The sequence below is a fragment of the Gadus chalcogrammus genome, chromosome 13 (assembly GCF_026213295.1).
Source record: "Gadus chalcogrammus isolate NIFS_2021 chromosome 13, NIFS_Gcha_1.0, whole genome shotgun sequence".
Classification (NCBI taxonomy): domain Eukaryota; kingdom Metazoa; phylum Chordata; class Actinopteri; order Gadiformes; family Gadidae; genus Gadus; species Gadus chalcogrammus.
Window position 1 is genome coordinate 14552964 of NC_079424.1, and position 26742 is coordinate 14579705.

Here is a 26742-nt window from a genome sequence, read left to right on the forward strand (position 1 = left end):
ATCCATTGAACAGAACTTGCATCAGCGCATGGACAACGGCACTCGCCGACAAAGTTAGGTGTTGACAGGGTCTGTTTTCGTTCATTTACACATTCTATACATTTATCCAACATCCTGTTCCTGCCGGCCTAATGAAGCTCTATATAAGTGAAGGCAACCCACACTGCCTAAAAGTAGTAGCTGCTGTTGAACTGACTCTAGTACAATGTGCTCTAGTACAATGTGATGTACAATGTGTCAACCACGAAGGTAAGAACGCATGGCTACAGATTCATTAGTTCTGGGTTGTTGTCATCAATCTGTCCACAATCATGAATACTTTCTGTCTTCATAAGTAGAAGGAGGTTGCAATTGGGATAAATCACTGCGTTACTGGACATATTGTGTGTGTGTGTGTGTGTGTGTGTGTGTGTGTGTGTGTGTGTGTGTGTGTGTGTGTGTGTGTGTGTGTGTGTGTGTGTGTGTGTGTGTGTGTGTGTGTGTGTGTGTGTGTGTGTGTGTGTGTGTGTCTGAACTAACGTATTGTTACACGCTTACTACTCCATGATCACACACTATTGACATGGAGAAATCTGCTGTCATGAACACCATAACAAGTATTGTGTCCGTCACACTTCAGAAGCAGATGGAAATGAAGAAGATCATGTATTTAGTTCACAAGGACGCATGTTCTTGACCACTATACAATAGGGATGCAATCGAACAGCCTTCTGTGTACATTCATTACGTTTCTAGCTAATACATGGTGTATGCTTGCAGACATAAGGATCAGAAAATGTTTAAAAATACCTTAGATATCCCTGGTGTTAAACATAGTAAGGCTAGGCTAGGGTTGGAAATGCTGTAAAATCCTATCCAGACAGTTTTTCTGAGTACTATGAATCCCAGCTGTAGCTATTAGACCAGGTCACATGTATGAATGGGATATTACTGGCCTATGAGGCATACGACTACTGTATCCCATTCTGATTCTAGGCTCATTGCCTTCACAAAATTCTGGGCCATTTGTCCCCGTTTGCCAATGCACCATGCTCCCCATCTCATGAACTTTAACTGTAATATTTGAATTGGCACCTAAACTTGTTATGTTTTGTGATCTGATGGATGATGTCTTGCTCACTTACTCTTCCCTATTTCTTTTGGGTTAATCATTTGGCTGGAGGTTGGGATCACATACATTTCACAGACGGAATAAGGAAGAATATTAAATAGCAATGTAAAGTTAAATATATAAACGGTTCAAGCTGGTTGGTAAAGAGCACTTCATACTAATGAACAGGGAGTCCACAAGGTGTGTTCTTGTGGTTTAGCGGGGAGTGTTTAGCCTGCCTGGTCCAGTCATTTCTCGTCCACTGTGTTGCGATCCTGTTCTCCTTGTAGAACAGGATGACGTCTAGCCGCACAGCCAGCAGCATCTGGCATGTGGATCAATGGCATTGATGGAGGGCTAAAAATAAGTTCTGGTGTAGGGATAAAACGATGATGACGTATAGGATTAGCAAAAAGTGTCTTACTATAGAATTCTGATTTTCTTGATTACATTGCATGCAAAGACTTTACTTATTAAGTATTTACAGGCAATACTCTACCTTGTTGAAAATGGTAATTTCATACTTGCATACATTTCTATTCATTGAAATAAAAGAGGACTGATTATCACTTCTGACTGAGGAAGAACGATGTGCATTATTTTATCTTCATCTTTGATAACGCAAAATGTGAGCACTTTGCATCGTGTCGTTGGTATGATCATTTCTCTGCGTGTGATTGTGTGTTTCCTCAGAGAGAGTGGTGCCCTTCCTCAGCCGTCCTGCCCTGCCAGCGCTGCTCCTGCCCAGTGGAGGTCACCTATTCAGCTCCAACGCCATCTGCCAGTGAGTAGTCACCCAACTCTCCAAAGGCATTTCCTGTTTTGTTGCATTTTTTGTATGTTTACTGTTGCCCAATCTGAATGCTTACACCAGATTAAGGTAGTTACTTTCGGTTCTGCTATGAAGGTATTTGTTTGAAACAAGTGGACGGAAACCCAACCCCCTCATCAACCAGTGGCTTGAATGGGAGACCACCGAACTTCAGGTAACCCTTGTTGTAGGCCTTGAACAGTGAAGTCCTAAATGGATATCAGGCAGCAGTAACCTCACAGAAAGATCCATACCCTCCTTCAAACGGGCATTTTGTGAGATAGACGGTGCCTGTAGGCAAGTGCGTTTGTCGACGGCCTCTTCTGTATGTTGTGTGTGCAGCCTGCCCTGCTGCAGGCCCTCCATATGGCAGTGTTGCAAGGCAAAGCTACAGAGGCCTCGAAGATCCTACAGGGACCCCTCTCCTACCTGGACCAATGCTTGAGCAAGGGGACCACGCCATGTCTGACAGAGGTAAACTATGACATCTGTGCGTGCGTGTGTGTGTGTGCGCGTGCGTGTGCGTGCGTGATGTGTGTGCGTGTGTGTTTGTTTGTCTGTGCGTGTGTGTTTGTTTGTCTGTGCGTGTGCATGTTGGTGCGTGTGTGAGTGTGTGTGTGTGTGTGTCACACACCAACATTTGGCATGCAATATTTATGGCAGAAGGATGATATGCGTATTTATCACTCCCTGACACAATTGCATATTCCTAACAGCAAGTCTCATAGTTTGCAGCACACCCGTACCAAGTAAAAAAGTCCTGATACACTTTGGGAAATGAAGGCAATGTCTTAGCCTCCCAAGGGCTTTCTGGGCTTTATGTTCCTCTGAACAAGGGCAGCATACATAATTTTGCTTAACTTTCTTACCTACTGTTCCTCCCTGTGGTATTTTAAATATATTTTTGAGTAGTCAAACCTTGAGAGGACATTTGTATCAATTGTTAAAAAATAGTTAACACATTTATGTTGATGCAATGTATTTATGCACAGAAATGTGTGTTTTTCTAGGAATCCGTTTCGGTGGTTGACGTTGTGCTTTGGGGCGCTCTTCATCCTTTTCTGTCTGACTCCAGTCCAGCTCTCGGTGGGTAGCCATTCTGGAATTATAAACTGGCGTGAAAATAAATAGGAAAATCTCTTATACCTAATATTTGTATCTAGAAAATATAGATATGCTTTGGATTGATCTTATCTTACGTGACCAAGCGTTCTGCTTGCGTTTGCCCTACCAGGTGAGTGGAAGTGTGTGCAGGCGTGGTTTGAGCGGCTGGCGGGTGAGAAGGCGTGCCAGGCAGCAGTTCTGAAGGTTCTACCCGGGAAAGGCCTGGAGGTCCTGAAGCCCTTTGTGCAGAGGCAGCCCGCACCCGCCTCCAGCCAGCGCAGAGACCCACAGTCATGCAACAGCACCGCCTCAGAGGTAGCAGTCCGGGTCCACGTCTTTTTCTTTGGCCATGTAGTGCTTCCTCCCACCTCCATTATTCAGTTTGGGAGTTGGAAACATGGGCGAGTGAGTTTCTAGCTCCCCTCATATGCCAGAAGGACATCGTCTATAAGAAGAACAGAGAAATGGTTTTATTTCTATTTGGAGCGTCTGGTTGTGCTTTTCAGAAACCGCCACTTTTTGTGAGTTGTATTAAAGGGACTGCACTAGTAGGGGTTTCATGTGAAGAAGATGGTGTCCCAGGGCCAGATTGAGCATATCTCCATTAAAGCTCAATTACAGATCCCTATTAGGCAATAGAACATGCTGTATATAGGGATTACATCAGTGTTACTCCATCCCTTTATTCTCCTTCCAATGGAAGACTAAGTCAGGAGGGCTGTTGAGGAAGGTTAGCGTGGGCTGCCTTTGGAATAGTTTCCAGGGTAGTTGCTGTGATAAAGTTGTTAATGAAGTGTTACTTTGTTTATTTATATTTCAAATGGTCACGGGTGTAATCAGAGGTTCTGAATCTTGGGTCATAATTCTCTCTTTAATGCAAAAAGGCTGCTTCAAGGCACAAATATGTTGCCAACATAAGATAACATCCCATCAAAATGACAGGAATATGACAAATAACAATTACAGACAAACTTGCTTTGCCCCAGCCTGAAGAGCAAACTAAACGTAATAAATAACTGATATTAGTTGGTAATTGTTTTGAATGTAATGCGCATCCAGGCAGAGGACGCGGTGCGTGTGGTGTCTGAAGAGGAGATGGAGGCTGCTGCCCTGACCTGGAGTAGAGGCCTGACCGCCTGCACAGAGCCCCCAGAGAAACCACACCCCATGTGAGCATGAGGCACATTCGTTGTCATACAAATATTGGCGGTGGCCAATCCGCGTAGGGCTGTCAAGTTCTGGTCGGTCTGTCGATTGGCTCTTCTTTAACTATTATTTTCAGGGGCTGTAGGGACAATGCCGACTGTTTTTGAATGATAGTCTGTGTTACATAATTTGTTTATGAAAGTAATATTGAAGGCGCCGTCATTTCGGTTCCTGTTCTAATTAGTTCTCGTGTCTCCTGGTAGTTTACCTCAGGAGGGCCGGCGGAACCTGCTGCTGACCAGCGCGCTGCCGTACGTCAACAACGTGCCTCACCTGGGCAACATCATCGGCTGTGTGCTCAGCGCCGACGTCTTCGCCAGGTACCCGGCTTCTTTTTCCGTCTCGACTCATCTCAATACATGAGACTGCAACTACAGTTTCTAAAGTCATTTATCAGATCTGTTTTCAAACGTATATAAATAATTGAAATTGATGTCCCTTGATTCATATTTTATTTGCCTATTTAGTCTCATCGGCCCGGGTCTAATTTTGCATCACATCCGGGGTGTTTTATGCTGCACATGCATATTCCCAATCACACACTAGTCAAATTGAATTGAATTGTCAAGAGCATCAAACAACGTTATCAATGAATTGCTTCCTCTTCCTGATGTCGTAGTTGTATTGGTACACTCCGAATCGTAAGGGTTAACGACATCCTCTCCTCCTCCTCTCCTCCTTCCTGCCAGGTACGGGCGCCTTCGCGGCTGGAACGTGCTGTACGTGTGTGGCACGGACGAGTACGGCACGGCCACGGAGAACAAGGCCCGCGAGGAGGGCCTGACGCCGCAGCAGATCTGCGACAAGTACCACGCCGTGCACGCTGAAATCTACAGCTGGTTCCAGGTGGACTTCGACTTCTTCGGCCGGACCACCACCCCGAAGCAGACCGAGTGAGTGGGCCGCCGTGGGGTTGTTTAGTCAGGGATGTTTGTGTGTGTAGGACCGGTGGTACAATGAGTCTGATGCATTGGGTGTTCTGCAATACCTTTCCCTTTCGCCTGGTTCTACCACTGGGTCCCGTGAGGTCTGCTCTTCGTGAGAGAGTTGGTTGCCGTTAGCAGCTGATTTGAAGCCCTTCCTCTATGCTCTCTGCTGAAACGCGGAACTGCAGCCTCTACTGTAGGGTTCCCCAACCTAACCAAACCACGGCATCCCTTTTTGTCGGGATTTATTTAGATCTACATCCCAGCCACACAAACCAAAATAAATGCTTGCTATTTTTTTTTTTATAAATCCAATGTTAGCTAAATTAGTTGGCTCGTTAGATAAACAGCTGAAGGACTGTGCATAGCCGCGCACCCACAACACTCTTCCCTATTTTTCCTCTTATTTTTCCCGATCTACGCCTCGCTAAGCGGCCCTCTTACAAGTAAAATATAACCGTGTAAACAAATGAGTAATCTGTTTCAAAATGATGATAAAAAATAAATAAATACGAATGCTCAGAGGCAATGTGACCGAGAGCTTAGCGACCTCGTGGGTATTCTGACATGGCACGTTACAATAAATCAGTAAAATCAATGTATATCCAGGATCAAGTCGATAAAAGGATCTAGTTAATTAATTCAGTACCACTTAATGTAGCCCACACTTTCAAGTCATGCATAACCAACTGCATTAACACAGGGCTCAATATGCAAGATGCACGCAGGAAAGCCCGTCTTCTGTGTGTAAAAATACTGGATTTTTCCACATACTTCAAAGACGATGTCAGTGTGGCAGGCAAAAAAAACAACTCACTCCGCAGCCCCTACGTGACCCGTCGCGTCCGTTCTGGTTTGGCCGTGAGGCTCCACGGGCCGCACCATGACTAATCTAATTAACCGAGAATGACCACGGCACCTTGCCTGTTGCCTTGCATTATTACCCGCCTCCTACAACCACGGCAGCCTTCGATTGGCCCGATGGTGGGAGAGCCACTAGCGAGGACGAATCCCAGACCACGTACGAGGAAATGATAATGTCCGTGCAAAGGCTGGCTCATGCCATTGCTACGTTTTTCTCATCCTTACATAAATGACAACAGGTTTAAATGAAATAAAAGATCAACAGCCATTCAAAAGAAAAGGAGATTCCATTGCAATATTGAGTAGACCAACAATTATTGAGATGCACACACATTTATAAACATGTGGTTGGATTGTGCTTGACGGTTCCACTTCCAATACAACCAATACAATCTCATATTCTCAGGTAAAGAGTTTCACAACGGAGCAACTTTGAATGAGAGTGTGGATCCCAGTAGGATATGAAACTTAGCCATTGTTATCCCCCTGGTGTTAACACTGTAGCACTGTAGCCTGTGGAGAGACGAGACTCAAAACCCCAACATTTGGATGGATGGGATCTGTATCCCAGCCGGTAGAAATCCATGAGCAAGATTCCTAACCCCTATCTGCTCTTTGATGAAATCACTTTAAGTGGTTTTGGTTCAACATGTGTGCCATTTGACTCAATGCTAAATAGTGAATGATATAAAGCTTTAAACTGCAACTTCATGTTTAGGGGAGTCCCCACAATTTATGCATTGAACGACCAGGTGATCATTCCTCAACAGGGCTTTCACCTCTGCAAAAGGGTGACTTTAAAAATCTAAAATGTGATGTAATATAAACAAGAAGACATTCAGTGCTGATCCTTTAATTTTTTCTTTAGTAGAAGCAAAATAAAGTAAAAAACAATACTTTAAATGTACATAAGATAAATGTGGATTGTGCAACCATTTTTTGCGCTTGCATAGATTCAAGATTCATGATCGGTTTACACGAAGGGAACCACGCATTCACAACGGTCTTTTAAGAACACTGAGTCTGAAATGCACACAGCCGCACACACAGGTTTGGACTAGACAACACTTCCGCAAGAGATTCTCTCTAGCTAGTCACTCTAGACACTTAATATGGCGCACACTTCCTCCAGATGTCACTTAAGGTTGACTACATCCTGGTTTAACAACCTCTTTCCAGAACGTATTTAACAATGTATTCCACAACAAATCATCTTGAGTTCACTAATAACACTGGTGGAGTACATTATGTGTTCATTTATCTTAGCTATAGCCTATATACCATAATTACGCTGATATAGACCGCGGCCTATAAACACATTTCTCAGACAGATTATGGTTGTGCGGCCTAAATACGAGTGTGGCCTAAATACAAAGGTGATCACAACAAGGCTTTTCCCTGCGGTGTTTATGCCTTGTATTCTATACAAATACCTTTCAAAAAGTTAGTGACACAACCAATATTAGCTTAATGGTAATTTCCCGCTTGCACAACAAGATTGAACAAGTTACCTGGGCTACTAATCATCACAGGCTGCTATTTGGGTAATATACAGCGCAGATCATTTTGCTGGGAAATTTCATTGAAACTTTGCACAATGTACAAACCACCTTTTATAGTTTTGGGATCAAAGCAGTGTGTCTCCATTGGACTTAAGTGGGGCATGTTTCCAAGTTGAGCACTCAAAACGGCGCAACCATACAGCCACTCAAGACCACTCGTCACATTAAACACAGAAGAAGACCAACAAGTCTTCTGAAGTGTGTTATCATGGGCAACCCGCTTTACATTGCAGCTCTGCCGCGACCGAGTCGGATTCGCACCACCAGTCGATTTGAAATGCACAGGCTACATCCACACAGCACCTACGTGATATTGCAGTTTGGCCTCTTAAAGCGTTATTCCAATAACTTGTGTTTAACCAGTTCGGCTGATTCAGAAATTCAATTTCTTGGTCAAGACAGCCCTGTTTAAAATGTTACATGGTGGTCCATCAAAGAAAGAGGGGTGGTGCGCACATCCAAATGTAATCCACAGGTGCTAGACAATAGGGTTGAATATAAGAGAAAGGAGGGTCTGCACACTGTTTTAATGCTCCAGAAGTGGATTTATTAACAGGCAACGTTTCGATCGCTAGGGATCTTCATCAGACATGGTGGCACATCGCCACTATTAGGCCACACTGTTGGTGGTGAACCGTATCATTTTGGTCGCAGCCTTGAGGCATGTAAGCGTTTGACACTATCCTGCCTATCGCACAGAAATCCTTGGATACAAACATCACAGAATTTCAAAGGCTTTTCCCGGACTCATTGATTAGTTACGCGACAACGTTTCAATGCAAAATAGTTGGGTTGAAGTTCAAATCAAAGAAGTGTCTTTGTGAGGCTTTGCAACTTTCTACAACATGTTGGGGCCTTCAGATCGGATTTGATGTACCTTTAATTGGGCATTTGTTACAGTGGCCTTTACCTGTGTTCCTACATAATTACGATATATATGGTGACCTAAAAAAACACCTCTCTCCCTCTCGTTCCCGCTCTCACATGTTCCCTTCCTGTACGCCCCTTCTGCATGATCGCCCTGAACATGTTCCCCTTGTCCCATGTTGCTGTTCCCTGTCCTTCTGCAGGATCGCCCAGGACATCTTCTGGCGTCTCCACGAGCGGGGCTTCCTATTGGAGGACACGGTGGAGCAGCTGCGGTGCGAGGGCTGCCGGCGCTTCCTGGCCGACCGCTTCGTGGAGGGCGGGTGCCCCCACTGCAGCTACCCCGAGGCCCGCGGGGACCAGTGCGACAAATGCGGGAAGCTCATCAACGCCGTGGAACTCAAGGTGAGGTTGAATTGTGGCCCCCTTCGTTGTGGCCCCCTTCGTTGTGGCCCCCTTCGTTGTGGCCCACTTTGTTGTGGCTCTTCGTCGCTGCCCACTTCGTTGTGGCCCATCGTTGTTGCCCTTCGTTGCGGCCCTTAGTTGTGGCGCTACGTTGTGGCCCTTTGTCGTGGCCCACTTTGTTTTGGCCCTTTGTTGTGGCACTTCTTTGAGGCACTTCTTTGAGGCCCCTAGTTGAGGCCCCTAGTTGAGGCCCCTAGTTGAGGCCCCTAGTTGAGGCCCCTAGTTGTGGCCCTTCGGAGTGGCCCTTCGCTGTGGCCCTTCGTTGTGGTGGTGGTGGTCGTCATTTGTTGCATTACCTGCAACGGTAAGGTCAACCGACTGATCGCAAAAGCTAGGTTAGTTAATTTCTTGTGAATGAGGTCCGGATTTACTCTTCACTCCCTACACGATAATCATCTACATTTGTGGTGTTTGCTCCAAATCACACAGAGCTCATACATGTAGCGACACCCACAGATAGAAAAAGAGTCGCAAGGTTTTAATGACAGCCAAGCGCATGGAGCGTGAATGTAGCAAGCTCTATTTCTATACAGCTGCCTGTGCTTCAGGCTTGACTCTAGAATTATGATGCAATGTAAATGCGATGCATGTTAATGTGTGATATAGCATGAACCCTTAAAAAATACCCAGCGCACAAACCATTGATCGTTTTCTTTTTTGCAGAATCCCCTGTGTAAGGTCTGCAGCAAGACGCCTATCATCCAATCATCCAAACACCTCTTCCTGGACTTACCCAAGGTACTGTACACCTTCTCGTCTACCTTTTACATGTCGGGCCAGCAATTGCCCATTCTTCAGTTTTTCACGGTTGACTGTGTGGTTACTAACCCGTCTTTGCCAGTGTTATGGCTACTTTAATGACATACATCGGAGGCTAATGGGACCCCAAACCTAAAACGCTAAAGTCCGTTACCGCTTGTTTGCTGTCCTCTACAGTTGGAGAGTCAGCTGGAGCAGTGGCTGGACAAGTCGACGGCCGCGGGCGACTGGACGCCCAACGCCAAGCAGATCACCCGCTCGTGGCTCCGGGACGGCCTGAAGCCCCGCTGCATCACCAGGGACCTGAAGTGGGGGACCCCAGTACCGCACCCCGACTTTAAGGACAAGGTCTGTCATCACTATCGGCTTTAATTTTGGCCTGTGTGAGGGATGGGGAATATAAAGTGAGCGAGCCTGAAGCTGTCCTCCCGACAGGGTACAGTATAGTCTTGGCAGTGTGTGGGGTGTAGTTTGAGTGACGCCAGGAGATCCCCTAGAGTCTCGGTGCCCTTGTGATCCATGCTTCAGCGTGCAAATGCACATCATCCCACAGATCTCATAAAGTCTTCTTTTTACTAACTGCCTCATCTTGAAATAAACAATATGACGCAATACTCCATACTTTACAGTTGCCAGATACTTATCATTTGTGTGGTACCGTTGAACAATCCATTTAGTCTTGCGTGTATCAGGGCCTTAAAACAGGTTAGCTCAAGGCTTGGCTGCAGAGACGAGGATCCGCCTTTGTCCCGAATGGAATGATGCTTATTTGATGATGTGTATGAAACGGAAAAAGGGAAGTAAATGAACTCGGAATGGCTTCTCAATCCCCTGGCCTCCAGGGGGGGTTAGCTGTAACCCTGATTGTTTTATGAGTCTATTGAGCACATCATGTTCTCTGAGGAACTGCGTGCCCCTGGCACCCAGAGTGATATACCATGTGAAATGCTGGCAGGAGCCCCTTCCCCATATACAGTGCCTTCACGTCAACACAGGATGTAAGAGTTGCCTCATGCTGGTAGAAAATGAGTCAAGTGGCAATAAATCAGCTTGAAGTTAATCAAGTGCTATTTAATTAAGTCGTAAGTGACTTAGTAGGCTTTTCTTGTCTTTAGCTCAGCACTTATTTGAGGCAATTCTATGTTAACTGCGTAACAATAGTATCAAAGATAATTTATGCGTTTTTCAAATGGTGTTCATTTTGTCTTCGTTTTTTGGATCAACAATGACGGAATTTATGTGAAAGTGTCGCATTATAACTGTAAAAAATTATAACCAACGATATCTACATGAGGTTCACTTTGGAAAAGGTTGTTCACAAACACTCATTATTTTGCACAATTCTTTTTTTTTAGGTGTTCTACGTGTGGTTCGATGCCCCTATTGGCTACCTGTCCATCACTGCCAACTACACCGACCAATGGGAGAAGTGGTGGAAGAATCCTGAGCAGGTACATTTCAGGACCGTTAATGGAGAGATCTGAAGCTTTTGCCTACAACACAGATCCTTTGAAGCCATTCTGGAAAATATGATTGTAAATACTGTATGTATTTAAAGCTCCGTAACATGTACTACAACAAAGATGAAGATAGTTGCAACGGTTACTCACTTATTTTTCCATCATGGGGAAATGAGCTGAACTGTTAATTGTGGTTTATGTGTTCCCAGTCCCACCAGTCAGGTCAAACTGTTGTGCGGCTAATTATGTCCACGTGGTGAAGGCAACAATTAAGCAATGCTTGTTTATTCCAATGTACCCCTTATGGAGATCTGCATAATGCAAGGGGTTAAACAGCCATTAAGGCGTTTAAATGTGGATATTATGGAGATGGGGAGTCTTTAAAACCGACTTTAGAGCCCATTGATGAAAGAGCTCTTCAAACATTTGCTTTCTCAACCAAACTACCCCACTATAACACTCACACTGACTCCTCAGCTCTCTATATAAAAAACATAAGGCTTCAGCGGTGTGTGTGTGTGTGTGTGTGTGTGTGTGTGTGTGTGTGTGTGTGTGTGTGTGTGTGTGTGTGTGTGTGTGTGTGTGTGTGTGTGTGTGTGTGTGTGTGTGTTGGCCTATATATTCGCAGAGCAAACAGAAAACGAGGTTGATTGGGGGGTTGGGAACAGCAGATAAGTCCTCTTTGAACTGGATGATCTCACCATGATCCAATATGATGTCATCCCCTCCCTGCGCTGTTGTGCTCCTGCCACCAGGTGGAGCTGTACAACTTCATGGCCAAGGACAACGTGCCGTTCCACAGTGTCGTGTTCCCCTCCTCCCTGCTGGGAGCCCAGGACAACTACACCCTTGTCAATCACCTCGTTGCCACTGGTAACCTTTTTTGTACTTTACTTTTATTGGTGGATAATGGGATCGTTGATGTGAATAGTTATTAGATTCATGCAGCAAGAGTACAAGCTGTGTGAGACAATCAATAAAACATCTTAGAAACCTAGTAACATTCTCCGTCGTCTCAAATCTGGAGCCAGAGGACCACATGGTGTTTTATTATCAAATATATTATCACAGATTTCAAGCAGGTTTCCTCTGAACTGTGGATTCCCAATCCATTTTCATTATTACTACTACTTACTGATATCGCCGCCATTTAAACCACATATTTGAACGACAAAGGAGCTGAAAAATACGAAGACGTGACGATTTGAGTCTCAAGTTGTATTTGTGAACCTTACAGTAAACTCACATGGTGGTAAAAGTACACCTGGGGGGTAAACCTAAACGTCTGAATGGTGGTTGTACATAAAGCCATGGTAAACAGTGTCCGTCTCCCCCCCCTCCCCCCAGAGTACCTGAACTACGAGGACACCAAGTTCTCCAAGAGCCGCGGCGTGGGCGTGTTCGGAGACATGGCCAAGGACACGGGCGTCCCCTCAGACGTGTGGCGCTTCTACCTGCTGTACGTGCGGCCCGAGGGCCAGGACTCGGCCTTCTCCTGGGCCGACATGGCCCTGAAGAACAACTCTGAGCTGCTCAACAACCTGGGCAACTTCATCAACCGGTGGGTCCTGGGAGGGGGGGACTGGGCCTGGAGGGAGCGCTGGTTAAATAACTCAGCTCAACTATACAAAACATTTGTGTTTGTTCATTGAGGAGGCTTTTATAGACTCCTCGTGTGTGTGTGTGTGTGTGTGTGTGTGTGTGTGTGTGTGTGTGTGTGTGTGTGTGTGTGTGTGTGTGTGTGTGTGTGTGTGTGTGTGTGTGTGTGTGTGTGTGTGTGTGTGTGTGTGTGTATGATTCTTTGGCTTTATATCTTGAAGGTGAAGGGATTTTGAAACTAAACCTCTCATATCTCCTTATGTTTATTCACCATTGAAAAGTGTTGTGATTCCAACACCTGTGATTGACATGCAACATGGATTCCCCAAACCATCAATGGGCGCAGAGTGGTCTAAAATGTAAACTGGTTCGTACAGAGGCACCTTGAAACTGATTTTGTCACAGAGTATTCCACTGACTCATAGCTGAATCCCGCTTCAATGTAGGTAAGACTTGTAAGGTAAGACTTGTAGGTAAGGCTTAATAGCTCTTGAGTCTTACCTCCAGCATCTTTTAATCATTCAGTGTTTGTTAAACATCCCCATCATGTTGCTCGTCTGTTGACATCAAAAGCCTAAACAAACGCGCGTTCTCCCGAAGCAGCACGCTCTGGTGTAAAAGAGCAACAGCTAGCACATGCTAATTTGCTGCATTTGTTGAGGATGGTGTAATTTAGCCCCCAATTAAACCGCCTGGAATGCTTTCTAAACGATCAGAGTTAAATCCTGCATCAAAGATTTCCCCCCAGCGGCCCTCCTTTGGCAAAGTTCCTTGATCTGTAAGATCTGGTCTGCAGCGGCAACTCTGATGCCTAATTGGTTCCAAAGTATCCTGTGGACCAGAGGGCCTCCTGCCTAACGCCTCTGCTCCGCCGGAGCCATCAGCGTCGCATCTAATGAGGGCTCCGTCAACTTTTTAATTCGGGCCGGGGAGCGCTGCCATAATTATCAATCAATAACAGCAGGTCCAAACGCAGAGCGTCCATTCTCTGCCGCAAACGCCAGCATCGCCATAACACTCTTCCTCCTCGATAATCAGATCAATCTTTGACACTGATCGTTTTCAATGTACACAGAACCATTTTGTGGCTCTTCCTGAGGAGCGCACGTAACGGTGGGTTTTCAGCGGAGCCCTGGGCTGGGGAAACGTATTGAGCTGTGCTAAAGTCTCCTGTCCTCATCCCGTATCCTGCGCACTGAGGGGATTCACACGAGCCTTGCTTGCTTCCAATTGGATCTCTTCAAGTGATATGCCACTCAGTGTCCTGCCGTTAGTTTTATGATACGAGTGCAAGGCAGATGATAGCCGTTTGAGATCTCCAATATGCCTATGATGAGTCCTTTAATAAAACATGGGTCATAATACTCTCTGGCTTCCTCTGATAAATGAGAATGCTTGTCCATGTGCTTATAATGAAGGCAGTTATTAATCTGGGTGTATGTGGCTGCAGCTACAGGTTTGACCCAGGCTTCACACACACCCGCTGCCCACACACACGGATGGTTGAAAATGATTAATGCGTGAATCGCAACAATTCAGTCAACTCTCATCGCTGATCTTTATATTCTTCACGGTAGACAGCGGGGCTGTATAAAACATCATATTCAATGTTTTATAAGATGTGGAAATATCTCGCCGCCAATATTAGCTCCAACCTCGAAATACACAGCAGAGCTTTTCTCGACTGCTTGTATTTAGTTTATAACAGTTATTTATTCCATACATGATAACAACTTGGAGGTGATTGACGCCACACACCGCCCTAACGAGCGCCAGGGTTTGTTTAGATTGGCACAACGCTACATTGCATCTGCCGCCGCGATCAATAATGGATCCACGATTAGCAAGTCAAGTAACGAGCCCTTCCTTCTCCCCCCACTTCCTCCCCATCTGCTCCTCTCTGTTCCTCTTACCCCTCCCCCCCTCTCCGCCTCTGCCGCTCCCCAGAGCCGGGATGTTTGTCACCAAGTTCTTTGAGGGATGCGTGCCGGCGATGGAGCTCCTCGCGGAGGACAAGACGCTGCTGGCCCAGGTGGGCTGGGAGCTGCGCCAGTACATCTCTCTCATGGACAAAGTCAAGTAAGGAGATCTGCTGCTGTTGAGGAAGCGCAGACACGCTCACCCCCTGGAGAAATAAACAACACTTTCTCACCCACTTAAGAAAACAACACTTTCACCTCAAGAAAAAAATGCTTTCACCTCCTTAAGAAAAACACTTTCAACTCCTCAAGCAATAACACTTTCACCTCCTTAAGCAATAATACTTTCACCTCCTTAAGGCATGATACTTTTACCTCCTTAAGAAAAAATTACACTTTGCCCCTTTTAAGAAATCAACAATTTCACCTCCTCGAGAAAAAGCTTTCACCCTCTTTAGGGAAAAAGATTTTGACATGCTTAAGAAAAACTACCCCAAAATAAACAATTTCTCCTTTCACCCATTTTCAAGAAAAAAATAAAACCTTCATTCATTTAATTGAAGTTGTCTTATGTGTAGGTATTTTGTGCATATTTTTACAAATTGGCATTTATGTGTTCATGTTTATATGAGATTAAATCGTATATTGAGATGATGCAGTCTGGAAAAGCCATGGCTGAACAATCTCATCTCCAGCCTACAGCTGCTTTTACAATACCTACTACAGGTCCTGCCTCACGGTCCAAGGTTCTCACCATCACTGTCTTCTTCACTGTTCTCTGCCAGGATCCGAGACGGGCTGAAGCACATCCTGAACATCTCTCGCCATGGCAACCAGTATATCCAGGTCAACGAGCCCTGGAAGAAGATCAAGGGAGGGGACCAGGACAGGTGTGTGTGTGTGTGTGTGTGTGTGTGTGTGTGGGTGTGGGTGTGTGTGACATCCTGCTGAGGTTAATTTTGGACCCTGTGTGTGAATTCCTTTGCTCGAGTAAAGCCAAATAAACTTACTATACTATACTTTCCAAAAAGTTTAACCGAACAAAAATCACTAAAAGACGATTAGCTAAACCAGGGGTCGGCAACCCTGGCACGTGGCAGCATAATCATTGGCACACTTAAAAAAAGAAAGATATCTAAAATATTATTGCAAGTGGCCCCTATGCATCGCCTTCACATGGTTTTGCAAAGCTGTAGATGTCTTAAAGATATTGATGGGATGGTTCCAACATTCTCATATACATTTACATGCATACATTAACATTACTCACAGTGCAAATATGTTTTTGAATGAGTTTCTGAAAGGGGTGTTTTAAGATTGGACATATGTAATTGTTGCAAATATAGCAGCAAAAAAAAACATTTTAAATTTGAATGCATGATTGTGGACTATATGGAAATAATACAATTCCAGGGCTTCTGAAAATGTTTTTGGTTGCTGTGTCATAATTCAGCTTAATATTTAATATATTGTTGCTTAAGGCACACTCATTAACGAGAAAATGTCAAACTGGCACTGCATGTTGAAAAGGTTGCTAACCCCTGAGCTAAACAATATAACGAACGCATGCTCTCCGGAAAGCCCATTCCTCCATCTTACAACAATCCGAAAACACTCCGATATATATGCATACATGCGACCGTTAAGAGCCACGCCTTCCCTTCCCTCTCTCCAGGCAGCGTGCGGGCACCGTGACGGGCGTGTCGGTCAACATCGCCTGCCTGCTGTCGGTGCTGCTGCAGCCCTACATCCCCACCACGAGCCGGACCATCCGGGAGCAGCTCAACGCCCCGGCCGCCTGCGTGAGCACCATGCTGCACGCCGGAGGCAGCTTCGTCTGCTCCCTGCCCGCCGGCCACGCCATCGGCACCGTGAGTACAGCCCTGATAGCGCACGCGCTGGTCGGCCCGCTGGTCGGCCCGCTGGTCGGCCCGCTGGTCGGCCCGCTGGTCGGCCCGCTGGTCGGCCTGAAGGTCGGCCTGTATCTCTAAACGACTTCATGATTCAGTGGGAGGTTTGTTTTTAAGAGTCTGGCCGGGGGTCAAGTCAAAGTCAAAGTCGGCTTTATTGTCAATTCGAATCCAAAATATTTGCAAGACGAATCCAGGAATTGAAATTGCGTTTGTCTCTGACCCAGGGTGCAATAACGAGAAAAGGATAAAATGAGACAAAACGTTATAAAATAAGATAAGTAATATTTAGAAAAAACTGCTTCATTAATAGAATCCATTGATTTTACTTACCCTTAAAAGGAAGAATATTAATCTTTCACTATGGGAGTCGCCATGTTGTTTTCTGTATCTCGTTATGGTCACCAGCATTCCGTCAGCATATTATTTTTTAAGTCCCACTAAGTGAAATGCTGTTTCCATTTGAGATCACTCCAGGCTCTTTTCTGACCCTTCATGGCATCTGTCCCCTGATTGGTACGAGGAATCTGTCTTGCCTGAAGTCTAGAAGAAGAAGTCTAGGGAGGAAGGGAGCATGGAAGGATGTTATAAGTCCTGCTCTTTTTATCTCTCTCTCTCTCTCCCTCTCCCTCTCCCTCTCCCTCTCCCTCTCCCTCTCCCTCTCTCCCTCCCCCTCCCTCCTCTGTAATCGTAATGACAGCAGCTTTAATGAGCAGGTAGGGGTCCTGGATCTTCAAGGATGGCTACAGGAACACAGTCCTTGTAAGGGTTCAAACACCTTAATCACTAGACCCTCCTGCGCTTTAGATAAGTCTTTAACCCCTAGGCTGACCCAAGACCAGGCAACACTCTATATGCATTGAGTACGTTGTTGTTTGTATGATTGCACATTCATATAATTTACACCGTCACAGAATGCACACTGCATAATGAGCTGTATACCATTTTAGGCAGAATGACCCAAGAACATGCAACAGATAGTATCTGTGTATACCGAAGCATTTATATGCAATTTTTCACACACACACACACACACACACACACATACACACACACACACACACACACAGCAGGTGTATTTGTGGCTCAGCCTCGTTGCAGTAGGTTAACCCAGAGCCACTTGTCACTTGGGGCCAGATTGCCCGGGTTTGGATGTGCTGTTCCGCCAGCAGCCTGCCATGCCGACTGACAACAGCTCAGGGAAACACACAGATAAGGAGCGACCTGTCCCGCCGTCTCTCCACCACCGCACGCACGTGTTTGTCCACGAGTTCAAATCCCAGTATTCTAAAGCGTATTTTAACGCCCTAGCTTTTCGGAGTGTAGATCAGAAATGTCCCAATAATTGGGTATGCCAAGCAACATTTTAAGGCTTTCACATTGTATCGGCTACAGAATCACAACGTGTCTTTACATGTGCTCTTGCGTGTATAGTTGAACCTTTACTCTGATACGCGAGTCATTGCCGGTGATTATCTCCTGCCTGCAGGTCAGTCCATTGTTCCAGAAGCTGGAGGCGGACCAGATCGAGGCTTTGAAGAAGAAGTTTGGGGGACAGCAGGTACATGACGCTCATAGGGAGTAATGGTGGCTTGCCTGAGCTCAGTCTGATATTTTCTTTTCATTATGAATAATTAAGATAACAAAAAAAATGTGTTCACTGCTTCGACAAAAGTATGTGATCATGTCAAAACGAGTGAACTAAAAAGGACCAGCACACCATCATTTTTAACCTTCTCCCGAACCTGTCTTGCTTTTAGCCTGAGGACGAGCCGCCCGTTAAGAAGGTATCATGGCCCATGTGTGTGTGTGTGTGTGTGTGTGGCGTGAATAACATCACACCCTGTGTCACCGTAGTGCAACCATAGTGGTGTTCTTCATCAGATGAACCTGTCAACACACTGCAACCATAGTGGTGTCTTCTCATCAGATGAATCTGTCACCATACTGCAGCTATAGTGGTGTTCTTCATCAGATTAACCTGTCACCATACTGCAGCTATAGTGGTGTTCTTCATCAGATTAACCTGTCACCATACTGCAGCTATAGTGGTGTTCTTCATCAGATTAACCTGTCACCATACTGCAGCTATAGTGGTGTTCTTCATCAGATTAACCTGTCACCATACTGCAGCTATAGTGGTATTCTTCATCAGATTAACCTGTCACCATACTGCAGCTATAGTGGTGTTCTTCATCAGATTAACCTGTCACCATACTGCAGCTATAGTGGTATTCTTCATCAGATTAACCTGTCACCATACTGCAGCTATAGTGGTGTTCTTCATCAGATTAACCTGTCACCATACTGCAGCTATAGTGGTATTCTTCATCAGATTAACCTGTGACCACAGTGCAAACATAGTGTTGTTCTTCATCAGATGAGCCAGACTCACATCAGCACTTCAATTAACCCTGCGTGTTTTCTCTCAATACAGAGTTTGCCTCTTATTTCTGCTGGGTTTATTTTATAATTTTATTTTATTCCTACAGGCCCAGAAAGTTTCCCCGGACGCTGCAGCTGCAGCAGATCCCGTTGCCGTTAACGACGGGGCGGTGGTGAGCGGTGCTGACCCGGAGAGAGCAAAGCAGCTGATGCAGGCCGTTGCCGAGCAGGTGAGCTCTGATTGGTCTACAATAGGGCTGGGCCATTTTTTTATTTTAATTTCGACACTTTTATTTTTGACTTTCCTACGGTTTGTGAAATGGCACTGGCAATGAAACTCCCAAATCACGATTTATAAATTATACTGAGAGGCTTAATCCTCACGCTGACGTGGAAATCAGAATACATTGCTGCTCAGACACACCGACACAGACACACATCGTCATACCACCAGTGTCCGGGAAGCCTTACCCTCTCTCGGACGTCATCATCAATATCAATCTCCAGAACGACCGCCACACATCCGCACATTCACACACAACGTGGCGTTATACTGTAAGTATAAGAAGCCATAAGAAGCCATAAGAAGCTTAACCCTCTTTCGGACAGTGCATTCAATCGCTGCCCAGACAGAGCGCTTCACGTCCACACACACCTCGCCTCCGGTGTCCCTTGGTTGTGACGTCGGAGAGTATACTATCCTATTGTACACTGGCACAAAAGGCGTTTTTGCTTCAGGAAAAACAATATATACCTGCTTTCGCAGTAGGGTACCTTTTATTGTTTTGGGGAGACTGGAAGGAACATAGGATTTTACTCCTGTTTACGCGTAATTAAGGTCTTGTTTCAGTTCAGTAGATCCTGATGTTGACGATCATATAAGAAATATTACCATGTTTATGTTAAACTCAACCAACTTATTCCTGCTTTTGCGACAGACATGAGGTTGAATGGCAGGTGTGTGTGGCACCAAGAGATGCAGATGCCAGCTAAAGCCACAAAGCCCCGCAAAAAAACAGGCATCCTCGTCAGCAGCAGTCATTACTGATGACAAGAAAGCGTCCCGTGGCAGGCCATCACAGAAGCGCTGACGAAAGAGGGGTTCATTAAGAGACTTCAAACGATGGGCCATATATTTGGGTCTGTTTTGTTGGTTCAGAGAAAAACTGAAGGTTTAAATCGAAATTGGCAATTTCAAACTCATCATTACATTTTTTAGGGCCAAATCGGCCAGGCCTAGTCTACAATAATATAATGATGATTCTTGAAGGCACATAAAATAATTGGAGAGGGTCTGCATTTATGTAGTGCTTTTCAGACCCGTGGCCGTTCAAAGCGCTTTACAAAGAGCTTCACATTTACCCGTTCACACACGCACATTCATACAACGATGACAGTGGCAGCAATGCAAGGGAGTGGTTCTTCGGGAGAACTCGGAGTTAGGTGTCTTGCTCAGGGACACCTCAGCACTTGGCTAGGAGAAGCAGGGCATCGAATCAGCAACCTTCTGGTTGCCGTACAACCCCACTCTACCTCCGGAGCCACTGCCGCCAAATGAAATCGCTATCGTCACTCAAAATGTGTTTTTTTTCATTTTTATGGGGGAGGTTTTTGTAGTGTGTCAAGAAATTGTTTAAGATTGGGATTATTGATATAACCTTCTATGATGGGTTCCTTGCTTGGTTTATTCATGAACCGTGTGACTACTTGATGAATGGTTTGGTGTTCACTGCCATTAGAAATGTAGTTACTAACGACAATCTGTCTGGGCTGATTGGCTGGTCTATACAACAACCGTTCTTGAATGACCAGACCCGACCACCTTGTCACTGAATGATTCACTTCAAAAAATGTTTTCATTGGTTGCGTGTAGTGGAATGAGAAATAATTTATCAACCTGATGAAAAGTGTGTTATGTCAATATGTCTTGATTCATGAATTGCGTCACACTGAACCGATCCACTCATCTCACTTGATCTATTGTCGATGTCCACTGCCTTTAGTAAGACCCCCTGTCAAACAGTTTACTAAACGAAAAGTGTGTGTGTGTGTGTGTGTGTGTGTGTGTGTGTGTGTGTGTGTGTGTGTGTGTGTGTGTGTGTGTGTGTGTGTGTGTGTGTGTGTGTGTGTGTGTACAGATTTATTTTAATAACCACGGGTCTCCCGTGCTGTCCACTGCGGCGTGTCCAATACTTTGTCTTACACAGCGCCTCTTTTCTCCCCCCCCCCCCCCCCCCCCCCGCCACGGCAGGGGGACAAGGTGCGAGTCCTGAAGGGACAGAAGGCGGAGAAGGCGGCCATCACGCTGGAGGTGAACAAGCTCCTGGACCTGAAGAAACAGCTGGCCCTGGCCGAGGGGAAGAGCGCCGAGCCCACCGCCCCCCAGAAGGGCAAGAAGAAATGAATAAATGAACGGACGGAGGTGAGGCGACGAAAGGGATGACTCACAATACGGTGTGAGTGATCAAACCAAAGGAGGGAGAACAAGATGTACACCCAGAGAGGGAGAGGGTGTTTTAGCTTAAGGCAAAGCCGTGACGGGATCTGAGACAATGTAGTAGTGCTGGCAGCGGGGTCTTAAGAAACGCTGGCTAGGACAGACGGGAATCCGAGGCCGACTCGTTTGAATACAGCTACAGAATTGGAAGAACGAAAAACCTCTACACAAAAACGGGAAAGCCGTTTTTTACCTCGCTGTGATAAGGTGGTGGACGGTGTGTTACGTATCGAATACTATTGTTTTTATAGATATATTCCCTGAACGTTGTTCTTATGCCGTTTGCTGAAAATAAATCCCTATGAAAATAGAATATTTTAGTCTTTGTTTTTTGTACCTTCAGTTGCCAATAGATGTTTTAACGTTGTAGTATTTAATCCTCAAAGGACTGGAAATGTATAATGGATGCAGTGCAATTTTTTCAAGTAAAATTGCATTCGATAAAGTATCATACAACACTAAAATATAACAATTGAATTGTTTTTATTGCAAAAGAAAAGATTACATGAAACCAAACTTGGCAATGGTAAAAGACATAAGAAGTCATTACAAAACACCATGCAAGTAAGGCTGCAGTTCACCATCTTAGTGACTACAAGGAATAGGTAAAGTGGATATCGTAATTACAGTGTGTTACATTACAATTAGATATCATACAAGATTATATAAAAATAGTAAACCGGGATTGAGTAATGCACAGGAATTCTACTAATAATTGTATATAAAAAGGTCAGCATAGAAAGTATAGCTGGGTCCTACTCAAATAAAATGCAAACACACTTACACACAAGGGGTTGCTAAAAAACAATAAGGAATTTATCTTCCACAAAAAACCGCCTTCACTGAGTACTTCAACTTTTCCTGAGCTCCTTTTAATTCTCATAATTATGGGGAAAGTAATCTCTTTGAGCCAGGTTGTAGCCCTTAACCAATGTATTACAATTTATTGCAAGATGGTGGAAATGAAATGCATTCTCTACATCCTCTATCAACCCAACCTCAACTTCGGTTCCGTTGCTTACATACAAGACACTAAGGCTTTTGCACGTGCTGAATTTTGCAACGCTTCAATTGGAAATTGATTGTATTTTTTTTTTTCACAATCTAAATGCACTTATCAGAAGCATTGCATCGTTTTCCCTTCAAAGTTTAACCTCTCGTTTCCTTGCATGCAGTCTTTCCCTCTCTCTCTCTCCATCTCTCTCTCTCTCTCTCTCTCTCTCTCTCTCTCCATTTGCCGCAATGCCGCTGCAGCCCTCTTCCCTCGACCACTTTCATCATTCTTTCCTAACATCACTATCTCTCTCCGGTTACCTTCATTTTGGAACAAAAACAAAACAAGTCTTTGGTTTTCAACCTTCGTCGTGTGGACGGATGCATTTCAAAAGACACCCTACAAGCCCCGCCAGCGTTTTTCCCGCCCGATCCCGGATCCAGAACCTGGCCTACCTTAGCGAGCGCGTCGCCCCTTCCCCTACCCAACGCATCACTTCCTGGTGTTGACCAGCCGCTCTATCAGCGCGCGCCGCGTCCTCTGCACCTCCTCGCCCAGCCGGTCGATCTCCGACTTCAGCCGCTCGTTCTGCTCCGTCAGCTCCTGCACCTTCCTCTCGTTCTCCTGCTCGCGCTCCTTCCGGCTCTTCTTGGCGGCGGCGGAGGACGGCGAGGAGGAAGAGGAGGAGGACGTGTTGTTGTTGTTGTTGTTGTTGTTGGTTGTGGCGGACGAGGAGGAGGAGGAGAAGAAGCGGGGACTGGAGGAGGACGAGGAGGAGACGTAGGCGTTGGGGGCGCCGCTCCCGTCGCCGCCGCTGCTGCTCCTCCGGCGCTTTCCCAGGCGCTGAGGGGCGGCCGACGGCGAGGGGGCCGGCGACGAGGGGGCCGAACCGTTCGGGGCCGGGGACGGGGGCGCCGACGAGGAGGAGGAGTCGCCGTCGTCGCAGGAGGAGTCGCAGGAGGGGGAGGCCGGGACGCACGGGAGATCGTCTTCGCTGGCGGACGGCGAGGCGGGGTTTTGGGCGTGGGTCTGGCTGGGGTGTTGGTGGTGGTGGTGGTGGAGGTGTTGGTGGTCGTTGAGGTGCTGGTGGTGGTGGTGATGGTGGTAGCCACCGCCGACCACCGCGCCGCTCGAATCCACCATCCCCACCCCTCCCTCGCTCAGCAGCTCGAAGAACTCCGGGGGGAGCAGGTCGCTGTCCCCGCCTCGCCGGCCCTCGCCCCCGCCACCGCCGCCGCCGGACCGCCGCTCCTCCGCGGTCGGGCTCAGGCAGGGGGCGGAGGAGGAGGAGGAGGAAGACGAGGAGGAGGTAGATGTGGAGCCGTGGTGGAGAGGCTGGGCGGTGTGGATCTCCTCGGTGACTCGCTGGACGCCCTCGGCCCACGTCTGGCCTCCGTCCGTCAGCCAGGTGAGCGAGCAGCTCTCCAGGACATCCAGGAACTCAGGCTCCTTCTGTAGGAACAGGAAAAACCCGGGACACGAGATGAGACGTCGGAAAACAAAAACAATAAAAGAACAAGGATAAAGAAAAGAAATCGGAAAGAAATCGAAAAGAATAATCGAAAATTATCAATTTAATTGAAATCTGTTGAATTAATGCGTAGCCGCATCGTACGGTTAAAACAAATCACACGGAGCCATATTAAAGTAGATGCGATTCTAGAATCCTACATGGTAGACAAAAGCCATGGGTGGTGGTGTCGGTGTTGTCGGTGGCGGCGGCGGCGGTACGACGGGCGACCAGACTACTGACCTCGGCGTACTGCGGGGCAGAGCGTGCCAGCTTGGCCCCGCCCGCGTCGGAGCCCAGGATGTCCTGCAGGTCCTCGTACCACGCCTCCAACTCTGCACCACACAGCGGGCCCACGCCGGGGGGGTACGGCGGCGGCAGGTGGAGCCACTCGGCTGTCATGTCGCCACTCAGCAGCAGTCAGTCTCAGCTCAACGTACAGATGCTCGGCCACGCGGCGCTCACTGGACCTGCAGGGAGGAGCGGACCCCAAAAAAAGGGGGGGAGGGGGGGAGGGAGGAGAAAGTGACGAATGGGAGGGCAGGTTAGTTGGAGGGAAATTTTAGCTCCGCCTTATTTACTTTTTTTTTTGTATTTGTTAAGGTGAGGGTGATTGCTCTCGTTTTTGATTTGATTTTTTTACAAAATAAACTTTCGAAGATGGTTCTATGAAACAATTGAGGCAAAAGTATGGTTTAATGTGTGATCGATTTAAATCAAAAGGGCAGAATAGTGAATAGCTTTACACATGATGATATTACCCAATTAAATCATTCAAATAAATAGGAACATAAGAAAAACAAATTTAAGGAACAATGAACAACGGTTTACGTGTCCTGTTTGAATCACCTAGAATTGAATAAAAAAATATCACCTTGAGTAAGCCTTGCTTAATCAAGTCTGCCAATTTGTTGTTGAAGATAACGTGTCCCAATGAATCTAAGGGATAGAAAATGCATCAGTGGTTAGAAACACATTGGATATGTGGGTATGTCTGAGTGGGAAATTTGCTGATAATTCAGAATAAATTGATTTGCACAGATAAACTAAAAACGTGCATCTATAAATAGGTACATAAGATTGACAGATCAGCATTTGATTGGAATATGTATTATAATTCTTGGAAATAAGGGATACGAGATTAAAATAACATGTGTTGCAGGTTGTTTTTTTCCCTGTCCGTTCATACAAAGAACTCGGGCCGACGGCGCCCCCTGCTTTACGCTCCATAAATCGTTAAATCAAGAGGCAAAAATGAATTAAAATATTTTCCTATCATGACTATTACTTTTAAATCGTTGATTTTGAATATACATTGACACATTGGAATTTGATATAAAATGCTCGTAAGTCAAAGCGTGATAAGATGTAGGCCTACAGTCCACGAAAACAACGTTTGGTAAATAAGCTTTGGTTTATTTCACTATAATAACATTCTACAGGATATGACACGTTATGATGAATAGCTGCCATTATTTGCCTGTTATTTTTATTCTATTTTTATATTAGAGTTAATACTACTCTCATTCCAAATGCCATGTGGTCATGTTCAAGATAAATTGTGGATATCAGATGTCAGCATTCTCAATACCATCTAAGCACTGCTACGTAAAGACTTCATAAATGTATATTAAACATATATCCAATCATATAGTGCTACATATGTAGGCCAATTCAATTTTAGTTTTTTGTGGATTTCAATGGACTTGGGTTTCAGACTGAGAGCTGAGAGACTGAGAGATTACGTCATGGAACCAAGACGAGTAGAGGAATGGGTGAAACAAAAGGACGCCTACCAACTAAGAAAAACACTCAAAGGCGCAACACAATTTACATTTATTCTATCTGATAAGTTATCATGTCAAACGGGTTGAAAAGAGCAGATCGTCTACGCTGCGTTTGCGAATCAAAGAAAACACTGGGCGAAAGTTCATGCGTGTGACAGATGAACTGTCAAAACTTCTGCGATGTCATGACATGACCATGCCCCTCCGCGGTAAGCGTCTCTAAGTAATCCTTAAAACCCTCCATCGTTTAAGTTGATGACATTGTTTTTCTCTTGTTGTCCACTAAGTTGTCATGGTAAAGTTTCCAAAACACGCACTTTTGCCCAAAGCAAGGGAGCACACTGAAGCTGCGGAGCATAAAGTAGCGTTAGACCAAATAAAACAGTAATCGCAAAGCAAACCTGAATAATTGTTTTCACTTACCCTTTTTCTTTTATTTGTTCGTCGTCTCGACTCTCTCGGATTAGGATAGTATAGGTATTTTAGTAAAAATGGGTGATAGCTCATGTTAACCATTGTTCAGTCTTGATGGCTGAATGTGATTCTTCTGAAAATCCCGGTGCGCTTTATATAAAGGAAAGGCCAACCGAACTCGGTGGGAAGGCAGTTTATCACAACCTAACAAAGACCATTAACGATGACTGCAGAAAGACGGGCCTGCCAGCCAATCACAGGAGTCTCTGTGCGAGGTTTTGCTTGGTGACATCGAATAGGAATCATTTTCTCCGGGAGGCAGGCGGAGCTTATTGGCCGTGTTGGTTGTTCTCGGCTCTATAGTTTGTGTGATCTGTAAATGTGATGCAGTCAGAAGACGGCCAGGACGAATTTGGGGCGTATGGGAGTCACATGAAAGGAATGATGCAATGCTTGGCAACCAATTTCTAGTCGGGGATAACACCAGCAGAATCAGAACATGTTTTATTAAACACTGTTGGCTCTAACAAAAAAATCTAAAAATATACTTGTATGCAAGGTTATCGTAGCCTATTATGTCGAAGAAATTTTACGGAAGCACAATTTGCTTTAC

At 45.6% G+C, this 26742-nt stretch overlaps 2 protein-coding genes and 1 long non-coding RNA gene across 8 annotated transcripts; 1 reads left to right on the forward strand and 2 right to left on the reverse strand.

The window, feature by feature from the left end:
* The first annotated feature begins 5 nt into the window (after positions 1 to 5).
* On the forward strand, positions 6 to 21843 carry mars1 (methionyl-tRNA synthetase 1). 2 transcript variants are annotated; one of them, XM_056605655.1, is made up of 22 exons: positions 6 to 249; positions 1784 to 1874; positions 1998 to 2076; positions 2244 to 2375; positions 2912 to 2987; positions 3136 to 3320; positions 4065 to 4174; positions 4415 to 4531; positions 4901 to 5104; positions 8634 to 8835; positions 9559 to 9633; positions 9832 to 10002; positions 11010 to 11105; positions 11870 to 11987; positions 12462 to 12675; positions 14661 to 14792; positions 15418 to 15522; positions 16308 to 16503; positions 18032 to 18103; positions 18303 to 18329; positions 19035 to 19157; positions 21179 to 21843. In XM_056605655.1, the coding sequence occupies exons 1-22, from the start codon at positions 132 to 134 to the stop codon at positions 21329 to 21331; spliced, it is 2796 nt and encodes a 931-aa protein (XP_056461630.1). In that variant the 5' UTR covers positions 6 to 131; the 3' UTR covers positions 21332 to 21843. The 2 variants fall into 2 exon arrangements, with proteins under 2 accessions (XP_056461630.1, XP_056461631.1); XM_056605656.1 differs by lacking the exon at positions 18303 to 18329 and having other exon boundaries at positions 21179 to 21842.
* LOC130401733 (uncharacterized) lies at positions 2695 to 6078 on the reverse strand. 3 transcript variants are annotated; one of them, XR_008903873.1, is made up of 3 exons: positions 5955 to 6078; positions 3133 to 3450; positions 2695 to 3000 (listed from the first exon to the last, which is right to left on the reverse strand). It is a non-coding gene; the product is annotated as an uncharacterized LOC130401733 (long non-coding RNA). The 3 variants fall into 3 exon arrangements; XR_008903874.1 differs by having other exon boundaries at positions 3101 to 3450; XR_008903875.1 differs by having other exon boundaries at positions 5200 to 6078.
* On the reverse strand, positions 21233 to 26333 carry ddit3 (DNA-damage-inducible transcript 3). 3 transcript variants are annotated; one of them, XM_056605659.1, is made up of 4 exons: positions 26139 to 26331; positions 24803 to 24867; positions 24172 to 24398; positions 21233 to 23867 (listed from the first exon to the last, which is right to left on the reverse strand). In XM_056605659.1, exons 3-4 carry the CDS (start codon positions 24328 to 24330, stop codon positions 22911 to 22913), a joined length of 1116 nt encoding a protein of 371 aa, XP_056461634.1. In that variant the 5' UTR covers positions 24331 to 24398; positions 24803 to 24867; positions 26139 to 26331; the 3' UTR covers positions 21233 to 22910. The 3 variants fall into 3 exon arrangements, with proteins under 3 accessions (XP_056461634.1, XP_056461633.1, XP_056461632.1); XM_056605657.1 differs by having other exon boundaries at positions 21235 to 23870; positions 26139 to 26330; XM_056605658.1 differs by lacking the exon at positions 24803 to 24867 and having other exon boundaries at positions 21234 to 23870; positions 26139 to 26333.
* Positions 26334 to 26742: the final 409 nt, after the last annotated feature.